Source organism: Conger conger, chromosome 18 (genome assembly GCF_963514075.1).
Source record: "Conger conger chromosome 18, fConCon1.1, whole genome shotgun sequence".
Classification (NCBI taxonomy): Eukaryota; Metazoa; Chordata; class Actinopteri; order Anguilliformes; family Congridae; genus Conger; species Conger conger.
In genome coordinates, this window is record NC_083777.1 from 1,150,001 (window position 1) to 1,166,454 (window position 16,454).

General features: G+C 44.8%; 1 protein-coding gene across 1 annotated transcript in view; it reads left to right on the plus strand.

Moving 5' to 3' along the window:
* LOC133118170 (two pore channel protein 2-like) overlaps nucleotides 1–14,028 on the plus strand; it is a 34,782-nt gene extending 20,754 nt beyond the window's left edge. Inside the window, exons 12-25 of the mRNA XM_061227965.1 lie at nucleotides 930–1,011; nucleotides 1,480–1,566; nucleotides 3,374–3,493; nucleotides 4,028–4,087; nucleotides 5,187–5,315; nucleotides 5,514–5,563; nucleotides 6,414–6,513; nucleotides 7,049–7,120; nucleotides 8,220–8,293; nucleotides 9,266–9,350; nucleotides 10,920–11,002; nucleotides 11,796–11,877; nucleotides 11,965–12,056; nucleotides 13,592–14,028. Coding sequence (XP_061083949.1) covers nucleotides 930–1,011; nucleotides 1,480–1,566; nucleotides 3,374–3,493; nucleotides 4,028–4,087; nucleotides 5,187–5,315; nucleotides 5,514–5,563; nucleotides 6,414–6,513; nucleotides 7,049–7,120; nucleotides 8,220–8,293; nucleotides 9,266–9,350; nucleotides 10,920–11,002; nucleotides 11,796–11,877; nucleotides 11,965–12,056; nucleotides 13,592–13,670 — 1,195 coding nt within the window. The 3' untranslated portion in view covers nucleotides 13,671–14,028. The remainder of the gene's footprint in view (nucleotides 1–929; nucleotides 1,012–1,479; nucleotides 1,567–3,373; nucleotides 3,494–4,027; nucleotides 4,088–5,186; nucleotides 5,316–5,513; nucleotides 5,564–6,413; nucleotides 6,514–7,048; nucleotides 7,121–8,219; nucleotides 8,294–9,265; nucleotides 9,351–10,919; nucleotides 11,003–11,795; nucleotides 11,878–11,964; nucleotides 12,057–13,591) is intronic.
* The last annotated feature ends 2,426 nt before the right edge of the window (nucleotides 14,029–16,454 follow it).

A 16,454-nucleotide genomic window follows, 5' to 3' on the forward strand; every position in this document is an offset into this window, starting at 1 on the left:
TGTGTGCGTGAGTGTGCATATGTCTGTGTGTGCGTGAGTGTGCGTGTGTAAAAATAATATCAATTAACAAGTTTAAATATCTTTATATTTCTGATCTTTCCCTTTTTCTCTCAATTTAGTAGCTAATTGTACCCTCCTCTAATTCAATTTGAGTTAGTGTTAGATACACCGTCCACACCCCGCCCCCTGGCGGGCCAAGGAAGAGTGATGAGACGTCTTCTTCTTCAAGACGTTGCAACATCAAGTCTGCGGCATCTTAGCCTGTTGCGCCACCGCGGCCCTCTCGATTAACCAGTTTCTGTCTGGCAGTGGAACTTCAGACATCTAAGCGAATCTGCCCAAAATGTGTTTTACTACAAATGTTTTCTGGACCTCTTTTTCTCTGCTGTGGTAGTCAGCCTCAGCAGTCTCTCTCCAGTCCCCCGTCTTATCCAGTAGAGTTCACCTGTAGGGGGTTCATTTTAGGAAGAGTTGAGGAGGGAGGTGGGGTGGTGATGTAGTCCAGACCACACCCACACAATCACATTGTTTTCAGTACAGAATTATTTCTGTTCTGTTCTTTGAATAGATCCCTTTGTGATTATTTATGGTTTTAAAACATTTCCAGCCCCTTTACAGTTACTTTCATGTTTGCACGTTGCCATCATTGTTTTATATTTGAAGCATAATGCAAGTATAAATAAACTAAACTATTTGTATTGTAAATGGTACAAGTGCCTTGTTTCTTTCAAGTGAAAGTCTCTGTGATGCTCATGTGTGGAGTTCCCAAAGTTTTGAACCAAATTTTTTACATTCCACGACATCTTGCTGTAGTCATTTGAATAAATTGTATTATGATTATTGTTGTTGTTATTAGCACTAGTGGTATATTATTATATGGCTGTTAATAAGGTGATGTTTTATGTTTTTATTCCTCCTGCACTGGGCAGTGAGAGGGTGCGGGTGGAAGTGGTCGTGCAGGTGATGAGGCAGGTCCAGATGAAGTCCTACTACAGACAGGCCGTCATTACGGTGAGCCCAGTGAGCTAACGCTCTGCTAACACCCCTCTCTCCTGTACCTCAGATATAGAGCTAACACCCCTCTCTCCTGTACCTCAGATATAGAGCTAACACCCCTCTCTCCTGTACCTCAGATATAGAGCTAACACCCCTCTCTCCTGTACCTCAGATATAGAGCTAACACCCCTCTCTCCTGTACCTCAGATATAGAGCTAACACCCCTCTCTCCTGTACCACAGATATAGAGCTAACACTCCTCCTGTACCTCAGATATAGAGCTAACACCCCTCTCTCGTGTACCTCAGATATAGAGCTAACACCCCTCTCTCCTGCACCTCAGATATAGAGCTAATGCCCCTCTCTCCTGTACCACAGATATAGAGCTAACACCCCTCTCTCCTGTACCACAGATATAGAGCGAACACCCCTCTCTCCTGTACCACAGATATAGAGCTAACACCCCTCTCTCCTGTCCGTCAGAAAGCGCAAGAGCACATAAGTGGCTATATCCAGGGAGAGGCTTTCCAGAAGCTGTTTGATGAATTGGACAAGGACAGGATCAAAGAGGTGCTTCTACTTAGAACCACATTAATGCCTCCATTTTACTAAAAATACTTTTAACACACCTTTACTTCTCTTTTACTGAGAACCGCACAGCCTCACATGTCCCAGTCAATTAACACTGCACTAACACTGCCCTGTGCCACTTTACACTGCCCTAACACTGCCCTGTGCCATATTACACTGCTCTAACACTGCCCTGTGCCATATTACACTGCCCTAACACTGCCCTGTGCCATATTACACTGCCCTAACACTGCCCTGTGCCATATTACACTGCTCTAACACTGCCCTAACACTGCCCTGTGCCATATTACACTGCCCTAACACTGCCCTGTGCCATATTACACTGCCCTAACACTGCCCTGTGCCATATTACACTGCCCTAACACTGCCCTAACACTGCCCTGTGCCATATTACACTGCCCTAACACTGCCCTGTGCCATATTACACTGCCCTAACACTGCTCTGTGCCATATTACACTGCCCTAACACTGCTCTGTGCCATATTACACTGCCCTAACACTGCTCTGTGCCATATTACACTGCCCTAACACTGCCCTAACACTGCTCTGTCCCATATTACACTGCCCTAACACTGCCCTGTGCCATTTTACACTGCCCTAACACTGCTCTGTGCCATATTACACTGCCCTAACACTGCTCTGTGCCATATTACACTGCCCTAACACTGCTCTGTGCCATATTACACTGCCCTAACACTGCCCTGTGCCACTTTACACTGCCCTAACACTGCCCTAACACTGCTCTGTCCCATATTACACTGCCCTAACACTGCCCTGTGCCATATTACACTGCCCTAACACTGCCCTGTGCCATTTTACACTGCCCTAACACTGCCCTAACACTGCTCTGTCCCATATTACACTGCCCTAACACTGCCCTGTGCCATTTTACACTGCCCTAACACTGCTCTGTGCCATATTACACTGCTCTAACACTGCCCTAACACTGCTCTGTGCCATATTACACTGCCCTAACACTGCCCTGTGCCATATTACACTGCCCTAACACTGCCCTGTGCCATATTACACTGCCCTAACACTGCCCTGTGCCATTTTACACTGCCCTAACACTGCTCTGTGCCATATTACACTGCCCTAACACTGCCCTGTGCCATATTACACTGCCCTAACACTGCCCTGTGCCATATTACACTGCACTAACACTGCCCTGTGCCATATTACACTGCTCTAACACTGCCCTAACACTGCCCTGTGCCATATTACACTGCCCTAACACTGCCCTGTGCCATATTACACTGCCCTAACACTGCCCTGTCCCATATTACACTGCCCTAACACTGCCCTAACACTGCCCTGTGCCATTTTACACTGCCCTAACACTGCCCTGTGCCATATTACACTGCCCTAACACTGCCCTGTCCCATATTACACTGCCCTAACACTGCCCTAACACTGCCCTGTGCCATTTTACACTGCCCTAACACTGCCCTGTGCCATATTACACTGCATTCACACCAGGGACATTTAACACTGCCATATTACACTGCATTCACACCAGGCACATTTAACACTGCCATTTTACACTTGTGTCATTCTGCACAGTGATGGTTACAGTGCAGGCGCAGTTTGTTTGGCAGTTATTCAGGGCTGCATGCACAGTGTGCCTGTACCTGGGATGGCAGAATGGTTGGTGATGCGTCTGCTGTAGACAGCTCCTCAGCTCAAGGCATTAGCGCAGTTTAGCTAGATCTTATGCGCTTTTTAATTATTACTTTTGTATAATTTCTCTGCAGAAGGGCTCTGAATGCTGTTTGTGTCCCTTCAGCACCCGCCGTTGCCAGTGTACCGCTCTCCAGCCCTCCGGAGGATACAGACTGTGTTCAGCCACTGGTCTGTGACGGTGGCAGGGAATGCTGTAGCTCTGGCCAATGTCTTCTGCATCTTTGTAAGTCCACATCATTTCAGCCAAAACATGCTGAACATACATCCCACACAGTGCGTTTGTGTGTTCACTCTGATTTCAGCACTCTTCATTCAAACGTCTCAGAGCACGCAATAATCTGTTAATTCAGGAACGCCTATAACCTCATCAGGCATTTTTGAGCTTGGAATGTTCAGCTGCTCGGATAAACCCTCATTATGTTCAGACGCTGGGATAAACCCTCATTACGTTCAGACACTGGGATAATCCGGCAGCATATTCAGATGCTGGATAAAGCATCTCTTCGACCTGAGCGTCCAGTGTGTGTTCTGAGTGCTCCCAGGGTGCAGTGCTCTGAATTTACGAAGGCAATTTTCCGATACACATTCTTTATATGAGTTGCTTTGCTCAGACACTTATAGAGGTATAGCACCATCTGTTGGGCAGTGGTGATATCGCAGGCAGAAATTTTGATTCGGCTATGAGCTGCTTTATTGTGTGGTTGAGCTGAACTGAGAGTCACTGATGAATGCATTGTGTCTGTGTTCTGTCATACAGACCATCCTGGTGATGGACTCCGATAAGTCTATTGCAGAGCGGGATGACTACTATCTGGAGGTCAGTGTGGGATGCTACTCAGCTGATTATGATCATTTCTTCAGCTACAATGGAAACTCTGCTACTGTAACCAAACAGTTTTAACCCCATCACGTAGATGCCCATTTTTGCAGTATTCTACTTTCTGTACTTTCTACAGAGATGATCATCACAGAGACTTGAAAAAATTGCATGAAAGAAGAAGCCACTTGCACGATGCCTATTTATTCACACGATTATCTAATCAGCCAGTTGTGTGGCAGCAGTGCAATGCATAAAATCATGTAGATACAGGTCAGGAGCTCCAGTTAATGTACACATCAACCATCACAATGGGGAAAAAATGTGATCTCAGTGATTTTGACCATGGACCATGATTGTTGGTGCCAGATGGGCGGGTTTGAGCATTTCTGGGATTTTCCACACACAACAGTCTCTATAGTTTACCCAGAATGGTGTGGAAAACAAAAAACATCAAGAGAGTGGCAATTTTGCATTGCGTTGTTGATGAGAGAGGTCAAAGGAGAAGGGCCAGACTGGTTCAAGCTGGCAGAAAGGCTACGGTAACTCAGATAACCACTCTGTACAATTGTGGTGAGCAGAAAAGCATCTCAGAATGCGCAACACATTGAACCTTGGCTGTGGCAATTAGAACCAATTTTCAACCAATGAGCTTGAATTATTGTACAGCTATACAATGTTTTAGTACAGAGTGTCGGTCCATCAACTGCATATTTTGAATCCTGACTATAAAGACAGGCAGAGGGTGAGTCAACATGTTGGTGAACCTTTTTCAATGATAGGAAAGTATTCATAATGGTCTTGTAACAATGTTTTAACACAAAAATCTTACCTTTTTTACCTTTAATCATACTGTATTTCATTGTTCCAGGACAAAATTGTCTTTGAAATCTTTATTTCCGGTTAATAACAGACTTTGTGATGACACGAAACACAACCAAACAGCCTTCATTAACCACCCTGTACATCACTTTGTTTACATTCACATATACTGTCATTTCTATAGCTGTTTACTGAATACAGACTGAATAAGCACACTTAACCATTTTTACATTATGGATGCGTGTATTACATCGTTTATCTTCATTGCTTTTGGAAGGCCATCAATTGCTTCTTCATTGTGTATTACCTGCTTGAGATGGTGTTGAAGATCTTTGCCTTTGGGTGGAGAGGCTACTTGTCTTATAGAAGCAACGTCTTCGATGGGCTGCTGACTGTCCTTCTCTTAGTAAGTCCCATATCAATCAGGTCAGGGTTAGAATGAGAACAATTTTCAAGCCCCATATGTCTTATATTTAGAAGCACATATCAAGTAATGACATTTAAATGTACATTGCTCATTATCTTACATTTTTTTCAAGTGTTATTGATTCTTCTTTCTTTTAACGTGGACAGACAGCTTAACGTTTCCCTTTTATATGGGCAGGTTCTCCAGATTTCCATATTTGCCACTTACAGACTGCCATATCCTCAGTGGTAGGTATCATCTCTCACATCGGCCTGCTGTCCAATTCAAAATACCTCCCCTTGTGTGCGTCTGTAAATACCTCCCTTCATGTGTGCGTCTGTAAAATACCTCCCCTCATATGTGTTTGTAAAAAACTTTGTTTTTATGGCCAGTCAATTAAGACAATCCAGCATTTTATCAGCCATTATAAAGGTCATAATTTCACTACAGGACATCTTTGAACACCAAATAATTAGGTACACATGGTATAACAGGATGAAGAATTAAAAGGAGCACGCTGGCTCTGGGAGATGCTGTCGGTTCATCACACCACAACACATTAATCGCATGAAAATACACGTTATGATTTCAGAAGGCACACTGAAGACAATCAATGCATGCAAAGTTTATATTTCTAATTCCACATTATCCTAGGACCCATGATATACCCATCATCATCATCATAAGTCACTTTTCATCACCTGAACAGATGCTGCCTACCTCTGACTTTTCAACCACATTTATTTATCCCTGATTTGGGATTCAGGAGGCCTGTGAAATTCTGCAGTCTCCATTCTGCAGGGCAGGAATATATGATATCATTGTGACAAGTAAATTAACTCAGCTAATTGTGGTTGCACATATTATTTTAAACAGGCCCTGAAGTGACTTCAACTGATTAATTACTTGTGACTTCAACAGTTAACTAAACTAAACTTAATTCACTTTTTTTTGTGTATGTCCAGATAATTTATTTTAAGTGAGATAAAACTATCATGTTGGGCACAAACAAATGATATTATCCTGGATATAGTGCACTTATGTAGGACACTAGACTGCATATAGTGCACTTATGTAGGACACTCTTCTTTCCTACAGGAACCCAGCCACACAAGGCCTGCTCTCTCTGTGGGAAATGGCCCGTTTGGTCAACATGCTGATCGTGTTCCGCTTCCTCCGGATTATCCCCGAAATCAAGGTCATTAACAACCACTTCATCGTCTGCCTGTTGCCTGGCTCACTCTCCTCTCCTAGCTGCCTCAGACAGTACACCCCCCCACTCTCCTCTCCTAGCTGCCTCAGACAGTACACCTCCCACTCTCCTCTCCTAGCTGCCTCAGACAGTACACCCCCACTCTCCTCTCCAAGCTGCCTCAGACAGTACACCCCCCACTCTCCTCTCCTAGCTGCCTCAGACAGTACACCCCCACTCTCCTCTCCAAGCTGCCTCAGACAGTACAACCCCACTCTCCTCTCCTAGCTGCCTCAGACAGTACAACCCCCACTCTCCTCTCCAAGCTGCCTCAGACAGTACAACCCCACTCTCCTCTCCTAGCTGCCTCAGACAGTACAACCCCCACTCTCCTCTCCTAGCTGCCTCAGACAGTACACCCCCCACTCTCCTCTCCTAGCTGCCTCAGACAGTACACCCCCACTCTCCTCTCCAGAGATGCACAACTGAACACAAAATCTTACGGCAGAGGTTGTAACAGTGTGTGTGTTTCTGCCTGCAGCTGATGGCTCTAGTGGCCAGCACCCTGGTGGATCTGGTGAAAAATCTCCGGGCTTTTGCTGGAATCTTACTGGTGAGCATTTTTCCTTTCTTTTTTTGGGTCATATGATTCATATGATCCAAAATGCAGGAGTTCATCACCCCCTGCTAAGTTACCTCCACTGGCTGCCTGTCATGGCTCGCATCAAATTCAAAGCATTAGTGCTTGCTTTCCAGGCAGTTAAGGGGTCAATTCCAGCTTACTTCCGAAAGCTTCTCAGAACCTACACGCCAGTCAAACATCTCTTTTCAGCCACTGCAGGATGCCTGGCACCTGTCCATCATCGCACCTGCTCTTCCCTGTCATGACTACTGTCTGTTCTGGCTCCATGGTGGTGGAGTAACCTCCCTGTGGAGCCCAAGCAGTAGGCTTACCGAAACAAACGGTTTAAGACATCGTTAAGAAGAAAGAGAGCTCTGGTGAGCTCAGTAATTGCAAAGGGGCTGGTAGTCCAAGTAAGACCTCTACATTTCATGACCTAAGTATTCTCTCAACAATGAAGAAAAACCACCAAACACCTGCCTGATAGATCAGAAATACTCTTCAGGAGGCAGCTGTGAATGTGTCAGTGACTACTATCTACTGATCACTTCACAAACAGTTCTCAGAGGCTACACTGCAAGGTGCCAGCTATAAGGAAGGAATAGAATACAACTGACGTATCAGAAAGAAGTCACCTGTCCAATGACTTTTGATCCCCTAAAATGGAGGAATATGTATAATTCCTTCATGGATGACCTGATATGGATATACTGTAAATTCTCTCAACTTTCTAGGGAGAATTTAACCTCATATTCATTGTTTCATTTCAAATCCAATGTGCTGGAGTACAGAGCCAAAAGAACAGAAATTGTACCACTGTCCAAATACTTAAAGACTGCACAGTATGTAGGGTTGTGCTATGGGTATTGTGTGTGTGCTGTGTGCTCTCCATTTTAGGGTGTGCCATGTGTGTGCTGTGTGTGCGACAGAGAGAGAGAAGGGAGAGTCTGTGTACTGTGTGTTTTCCCAATCAAGGTGTGCTATGTGTGTGTGTGAGCGAGAGTGTGTGTGCTGTATGCTGTGTGCTTTGGGTGTGCGCGTGCTGTGTTTTCTGTAGGGGTCTACTATGTGATTAATGTGTTCTTCATAGGTGGTGTACTACGTTTTTGCTGTTCTTGGCATTTGGCTGTTCCAGGGAGCAATCACAGTGCCATCTACAATGAGGTAAACACACACGGTGGTACTGGCTGGCTGGTTGAGGGGTGAGTGTGGGGGTACTGGCTGGTTGAGGGGTGAGTGTGGGGGTTCTGGCTGGTTGAGGGGTGAGTGTGGTGCTGCTGGTTGAGGGGTGAGTGTGGGGGTACTGGTTGGTTGAGGGGTGAGTGTGGGGGTACTGGCTGGTTGAAGGGTGAGTTTGGGGGCACTGGCTGGTTGAGGGGTGAGTGTGGTGCTGCTGGTTGAGGGGTGAGTGTGGGGGTACTGGTTGGTTGAGGGGTGAGTGTGGGGGTACTGGCTGGTTGAGGGGTGAGTGTGGGGGTTCTGGCTGGTTGAGGGGTGAGTGTGGGGGTACTGGCTGGTTGAGGGGTGAGTGTGATGGTACTGGCTGGTTGAGGGGTGAGTTTGGGGGTACTGGCTGGTTGAGGGGTGAGTGTGGGGGTTCTGGCTGGTTGAAGGGTGAGTGTGGGGGTTCTGGCTGGTTGAAGGGTGAGTGTGGGGGTTCTGGCTGGTTGAGGGGTGAGTGTGATGGTACTGGCTGGTTGAGGGGTGAGTGTGGGGGTTCTGGCTGGTTGAGGGGTGAGTGTGGGGGTTCTGGCTGGTTGAGGGGTGAGTGTGGGGGTACTGGCTGGTTGAGGGGTGAGTGTGGGGGTTCTGGCTGGTTGAGGGGTGAGTGTGGGGGTTCTGGCTGGTTGAGGGGTGAGTGTGGGGGTTCTGGCTGGTTGAGGGGTGAGTGTGGGGGTTCTGGCTGGTTGAAGGGTGAGTGTGGGGGTACTGGCTGGTTGAGGGGTGAGTGTGGTGGTGCTGCTGGCTGGTTGAGGGGTGAGTGTGGGGGTTCTGGCTGGTTGAGATTACAGGTGGTGGTAGGGCCTGGTGGTTCTTTCTGTCTGTCTCAACAAACCTTGCCACCCTCCAAAGGTGGTTGCTAGTCACAGTTGCCATGGCAACCAATTGAATTTACACATGCATCCTTCCTTTCAGGAACTCAAGTGGCTCTAATTTCACAGCAGGATGTGGCTCCTATGAACAGCTGGGCTATTGGCCCAACAACTTTGATGACTTTGCTGTAAGTACTTCTGAACTGTTAGCCATTACCCCACAAATTAAGCTACTGTGCCAATAATAAAAATTTAAAAATGCTAATAAAATTATTGAACTATTACCCAGCTAATAACACTACCAAACTATTACTTTCTGTGTTAACATGAGTGTCTCTGCCTCTTCCTGTGTTAAGAGGAATATCTCTCAGAACATCTATAAGAACTGGAGAGGGTGGTAGGGGCCAGGTAGGGAAGCACCCCAAAGAATTCTTGCAAAAGAGTGCAAAATAGATTTCAACCCTGGAAAAGCTCATACATTTAATCATACATTTCATTATGTGTATTAGTTTGTGAAACAATTATCATTTGGTCTAAATGTTTTCGGGAAAATATTGAATTTTAATACCTTTTTACAATAGAAAGCCTATGGGGCCCTGTCTCCAATCTCTTGCCTATAAATTCTGTAAGAATATAATATCAAATATTGACTTTTATTGTAATATAATAGATATGCTATCTAACTGCTGAGGTTCAGCTAGCAAGCTAATTAGTACTGCAGTTAATGTAGTTATCTAGCTTGTCTAATAATAAAGCTAAACTGAAGTCATAGCTACTCCTAGCAAGTAATCTTAAATCTGGCCTGAAATATTTCTCCCTTCATGCCGCGTTTCATTCTATTATAGGTAGCTGTGTGACAAAGAAGGGCTGGAGTGTTAGCCAGCCAATAAAATGTATTCGTTCAGCTGCAAATCGGTCTCAGAGACAGAACACCCAGCTTTCCATAAGAATGCTCAGTGCATAAATAAGTGGCAGCTGATTGATAAGGTAGGCTGTATACTTTATATTCTACTCTGCTGTTTTAGCTAACTGGCTATTTATGCAGTGAATGTGGTCTTAATGTGCTCAGATAGTTACAAGTCTATAAAGCAACGTTGAATTTGTGCACTGTTTTCAATTATGTTGTTAACTAGCTAGGTTGCAAGCATCAAAAAGCCTGAACATGGCTAAAGTTAGCTTACTGCAACCACTATTCCATATCTGCCATAGGCCTGCATATTACTGCAATTAATGCTGTTAAAAGAACATACATGAAGTGCAGTTTGTGTCTTCTGCAGTAGCTTGGGTGATTTCCTTTTCAGGCCAGATTGGAGATTACTTGCTATCTATAGACATCTTCGATATTTGAGTATCTATGACTTCCGTTATATATTGGCCAAGATAGCAAACTATATTAACTCCATTGTTACTTAGCCAGCTGATCCACAGCAGTTAGACAGCCTATCACTTTGAACAAATATATTACTCATCATTTTCTATTATAGTCTTTCAGACCTCATAGACGAGAGATTGAATACAGGGCTCCATAGGCTTTTGATCATAAAACGTTATTAAAAAGACATTTTTCCAAACGTCTGAACCAAAGCAATAATTTTTTCACAAGCTACTACACATAATAAAATATATGATTTAGGTTGACGAGGGCATGCTTTCCTGTCGAGTTATACATGCATATCCATGGTATCTCTCTCCTTCTTTCTGTATTAACATGAGTATTTCTGAGTATTTCTGCTTTTCTGCCTCTTCCCGTATTACAGTCCTCCTTGGTGCTCCTCTACAACATAATGGTTGTCAACAACTGGCAGGTGTTCATGGATGCTTACTCCAGATACACATCTGAGTGAGTTTCCTGGCATGTGTTCATGGATGCTTACTCCAGATATGCACTCAGTGAGCACATAATTAGATATTTATTAGACTTATTTTTTAGACTTCTACTGCTGTAGCCTATCCACTTAGAGTTATGATGCGTTGTGTGTTCATTTCACATTCTCCAAGAATAATCATCTTACCTCCCCTATAAGCTTGTTTAATATTTTCAAAGAGCATTGTATTTGCACTATTGCCGGTTGCTGGCGGTCTGCAGCACACTCCTCTGTTAAGACTCCTCATGTTCCCCCATGAGCTTAATCCAGAGACCCTCACCAGGCAGGAGCGGCATGTTCCTTTTGTTCATTAGCACAGCTCTGCTCCTCATGTTGACGAACACTAATGACTCCAGAGGCAATCTAAAGCCTAGAATCAAGACATCTACTGAGCAGGAAATGTAGAAAGAATTCCATTTTGTGAATATGTACTTTAACCACTTTGATCACATGTGATTTGATTCCGCATTTAAAACTTGGGAGTGCAGGGTCAAGAGAAACATTGTCTTTGTCCCAAAATTGTCATGTTTTTCAAGTCTGTATCTTGCAAAGGTTGTGTTAGCTTGTATTTACTTAGCGATTGAATAAAACATGCAATTTGACCAAAGTGGTCCATACTTTTCCATGTCACCGTATTTATTTTGTGCATAGTATATAGTCATCTGAATCATCCAAAATATGGTGTAAATGATAACATCACATTTTATACAATCCTTGAGGCAGAAATGCAGATTGCTGGTGTGTTGAGTTTTGACTCTTTTCTTCAAGATGGTCCAAGGTCTACTTTGTTTCCTGGTGGCTAACCTCCTCTGTTATGTGGGTCAACTTGTTTGTCGCCTTGATTTTGGAGGTAATGTATGAGATTCTTCTTCTTCTGCTGCTTCTTCAGTGCTGTTATGATTCTTCCACTGGCATGCTCAGTCCTCCTGTGTTTCAGAACTTTATCTATAAGTGGGACCGGAGCCTCGCCTGTTCTGTTGCAGATGTGGAGAGGACTGGATACCAGACCACAGTGCAGCTCATGTTCAGGTAAGGTACCGCTTCACCTTACATGTGGATTTGCATTTAGCTTTGAATTTATTTATAACTTTGCATTTGGGTTTTTGCCTCAAGCACAGACAATGCAGGCATGATTATTCTGAAATTGTGAAAACCCTGTATTTGTCATATTTTCCCTTTAATCACTTTCCTTTAGCATTAGCATGAGCACAGGCACACACACCATCAGGTTTGTTGGACAAGTTGTTAAATGTAATCCTAAGTGTTTCTTTCAATACTGTAGTAGAAAAAGGAAAGTTAGAGAGGAGGTTAAGTGCATTGAGCATAATGATGGAGCATTGCTGTACAAGAATAAAGGTATTGCTGGTGCCTAAATGGCTACTTTCTTGAGCGTTTTACCAGGGAGGAGGGACCACGGGACCACATTTCCCAGGAGTCCACAGACCACAAACTTCCGCAATGTTTACAACACCGCCCCATCGTGACGTCTAGTCACAGTTAAACCAATACTGTACAGTACACTGGGAGCAGTAAAGTATAAGAGCTAGGACAATCGCAGTGTCCACTCTTTTTCTGTCTTGGTTCTGGGCTCTTGCCTCTTCGTTCTCACTTGGCTTCTGCGATTACATCTCGCCCTGCTCGCGACGCTCGACAGAGGCTGAGGAGCTTACCGCGCGGTAAAGAACGTCTCGGCCTATTTCAACAACAGTGGAACCTGGTGCATGCACATTGCTGCGTCAGGGCACCACTAGACACTGCAGAGAACAACATGGGCAGCACACGAGAAAGACCTCAGCTCCACAGCTCCGCGTTGCTTATCGAAAGACAGCCCACAGCCACCCCCAAAGTGAACAACTGTGGACACGGCATCTGCACTTCATTGCGCATACGCATTGTGGTTTATGGTACATCATGTTTTGATGACTTACTCACTACTCGCTCGTTCAATACTCCAAATTCTACCGTTTGGTTATTTTAAACATTCAATAATACAAATAATAACATTGAATTGATAATTATTTTTAATGCGTAATGGTGATTTTTTTCTATTCATTAAAACCACCTTCGCAGGTATCCGTGCCATCGATTACTTGCAATTTAACAGTGGGTGTTTATAATTATGATTGATTACAAGGTATTTAGCCATTTTTTTCACACAGAGAGTGGTCACTGTGTGGAATAGCTTGCCAGGACATTTAGTGGAGGAAGAAACACTGGGGGTTTTCAAGACCAGGTTTGATATGGGTTTAGCATTGCTGGGCTGAATGGCCTGTTGGCCATTATGTCATCTTATGTTATGTAATCTCTTTCATTTAGCATTAGCATTAGCATGAGAGAACTCACACACCATCAAGCCTGCTCTTTTTTCATCTCTTTTCTTTAGCTTTAGCATTAGCATTAGCATTAGCATGAGTGAATGCACAGAACACCATCAGGCCTGCTCTTGTTTCATCTCTTTTCTATAGCTTTAGCTCTAGCTTTAGCATTAGCATTAGCATGAGTGAATGCACAGAACACCATCAGGCCTGCTCTTGTTTCATCTCTTTTCTTTTCCCTTTCCTCAGAGAGCATGTGCCAGAGCCCACAGAGGAGGAGCTTCTCACAAAGCTACAGCAACACCCTCACCTGCACCTCAGCCAGTGACCCTGACCCACACACACACACACACCCTCACCTGCACCTCAGCCAGTGACCCTGACCCACACACACACACACACCCTCACCTGCACCTCAGCCAGTGACCCTGACCCACACACACACACACACCCTCACCTGCACCTCAGCCAGTGACCCTGACCCACACACACACACACACCCTCACCTGCACCTCAGCCAGTGACCCTGACCCACACACACACACACACACACACACCCTCACCTGCACCTCAGCCAGTGACCCTGACCCACACACACACACACACCCTCACCTGCACCTCAGCCAGTGACCCTGACCCACACACATGCACACACACACCCTCACCTGCACCTCAGCCAGTGACCCTGACCCACATACACACACACACCCTCACCTGCACCTCAGCCAGTGACCCTGACCCACACACACACACACACACACACCCTCACCTGCACCTCAGCCAGTGACCCTGACCCACACACACACACACACACACACACACCCTCACCTGCACCTCAGCCAGTGATCCTGACCCACACACATGCACACACACACACTCACACACACACACACACACACACACCTGCACCTCAGCCAGTGATCCTGACCCACACACATGCACACACACACACTCACACACACACACACACACACACACACACCTGCACCTCAGCCAGTGACCCTGACCCACACACACACACACACACACACACACACACACACACACACACACGCCCTCACCTGCACCTCAGCCAGTGATCCTGACCCACACACACACACACACACACACACACTGGCAGATTCCAATTCCTTAACGGATTGCTGCGAGGTCTTAGAGAAACAGCACTCAACATAATCAGCACAAGAATCATTTTCCACTTTAATCATTAGAATAACAAAATGAGTACTGTCACGGCACAAAGTGGCAAATATATAAAATATATTTAAGAAGTTCACACACTTTCCAAAAAAAGAAATGCTGTCTACCATCATTCATTTAAACAGGATTACATTTGAACATTGGAGTTGAGCTGGATTAGGGATATTGTGCACGTACCTTCAGTGGATACACTGAGACGTCTCGGCTAACAACGTTAGCGACTTGGTTTCTGGCATATCGCTAGGCATTAATGGCTTGACTGGATTAGCATACAATTTTCACACTATGCAACCTGTGTTTGAACGACTAAAAAACTGAAATTTTGATGTTTGATGTAGGATGCACTTCCCTAGTTTGTTTAAAGTGAAAGGGAAATTATTGTAAAAGGAGATCATTGTATTCAGCTCAAGTTTGCAGTGCAGTCACACGTGATACAACTTTGCCAGCAGGAATGTCTTCCATGTAGCAAGAGACCATACAGTGCTGTGAAAATATTTTTTGATTTCATGATTTCCTTTTGTTGCATATTTGTCACACTGAATGTTTGACAACATGTACCATCAGACAAAGGGAAGCTGAACACAAAACATTTTTTATAAAAACATTCAAAACACCCATAACACCCCTGTGAAAAATGAATGTGTTTTCCTTTCTTTATTTCAGCAACGTTATTGGTGCTTTATCAGCTGATATGTTGCTCTGGCCATATGATTGGACTGCTGTGGCAATTCATTTATTCAAATCAAATGTGTCCAGCCTACTTTAACTGGTTGTTGTCTAACGCATTTCATTCTAAAAAGAGGTCGAGTCAGATGTCTGACTGTAGAGTAGTGGTGAAGGTAAATGACTGGGACCCGCAAGGTCCGTGGTTTGATCCCCGGTGTAGCCACAATAAGATCTGCACAGCCGTTGGGCCCTTGAGCAAGGCCCTTAACCCTGCATTGCTCCAGGGGAGGATTGTCTCCTGCTTAGTCTAATCAACTGTACGTCGCTCTGGATAAGAGTGTCTGCCAAATGCCATTAATGTAATGTAATGTAATGTAATGTAGTTAGAATCCATGATGTGTTAGACACACATACCATTGAGAATATGCAATGTAAATGTATTGATATTGGACTTTTAATCATTATTGACTATTGCAAGATATAACAATTCTTCACAGCAACAAATATTTTTTGGTGGAAAAACGTGTTAATTGGAGTATTGACAATCTGTACATTTGGAGTCAGGGAAAGACTGGAAAGTAAGTGGTTTTTAAATGACTACACACATAATTATGTAAATAATTCTCACTACAATATTCCTTTGCTATTTTGGATCTGGGACTAGCTGCCCATTATACCATTTTCTCCCCACTGTAGAGCTAAAACCTCACTGAGAAATTGGTGTTATTGCCAAGATTTCTTCCAATTCTTCCAATTCTAAAGAAGACAGTTCTTAGCAGCCTAATAAGTCTACTAAGATCAATTTTCCATTGCAGTGCGTTAATATATATATATCGGTGCAGTTTTTCTGGAATAATCTCAGGCCTCAGTCGGCACCAGAGTGGTTTCTTCATGATTATTCATCAGCCTGAACGTTGAACCCCTCCGAGTTCTGCAGAAACTGAACCGCCCTGTCATCCTGGTACAGAACCACGTCTTTTATTTTACCCACAAACCCCCTGTCGAAAAGGCCTTCCGTCACTGTCTCCACGTCTCTGTCGAGCTCGAACCCGCCGAAGTAAAACACGCCCCCGTGGTTTATGGCCACGTAGCGCTCGGACAGGTCCACGTCTTCGGAAATCACCCTTTCTCCGTCGAGAGAGACCCGGATGACGGTCCTGCTGTGGTCCAGGGAGAGGCGGTGCCAGCGCTGGCAGCAGACGGCGGTCGCTCTGAGGGTGACCGGGAGCGAGACCCCGTCCCCGAG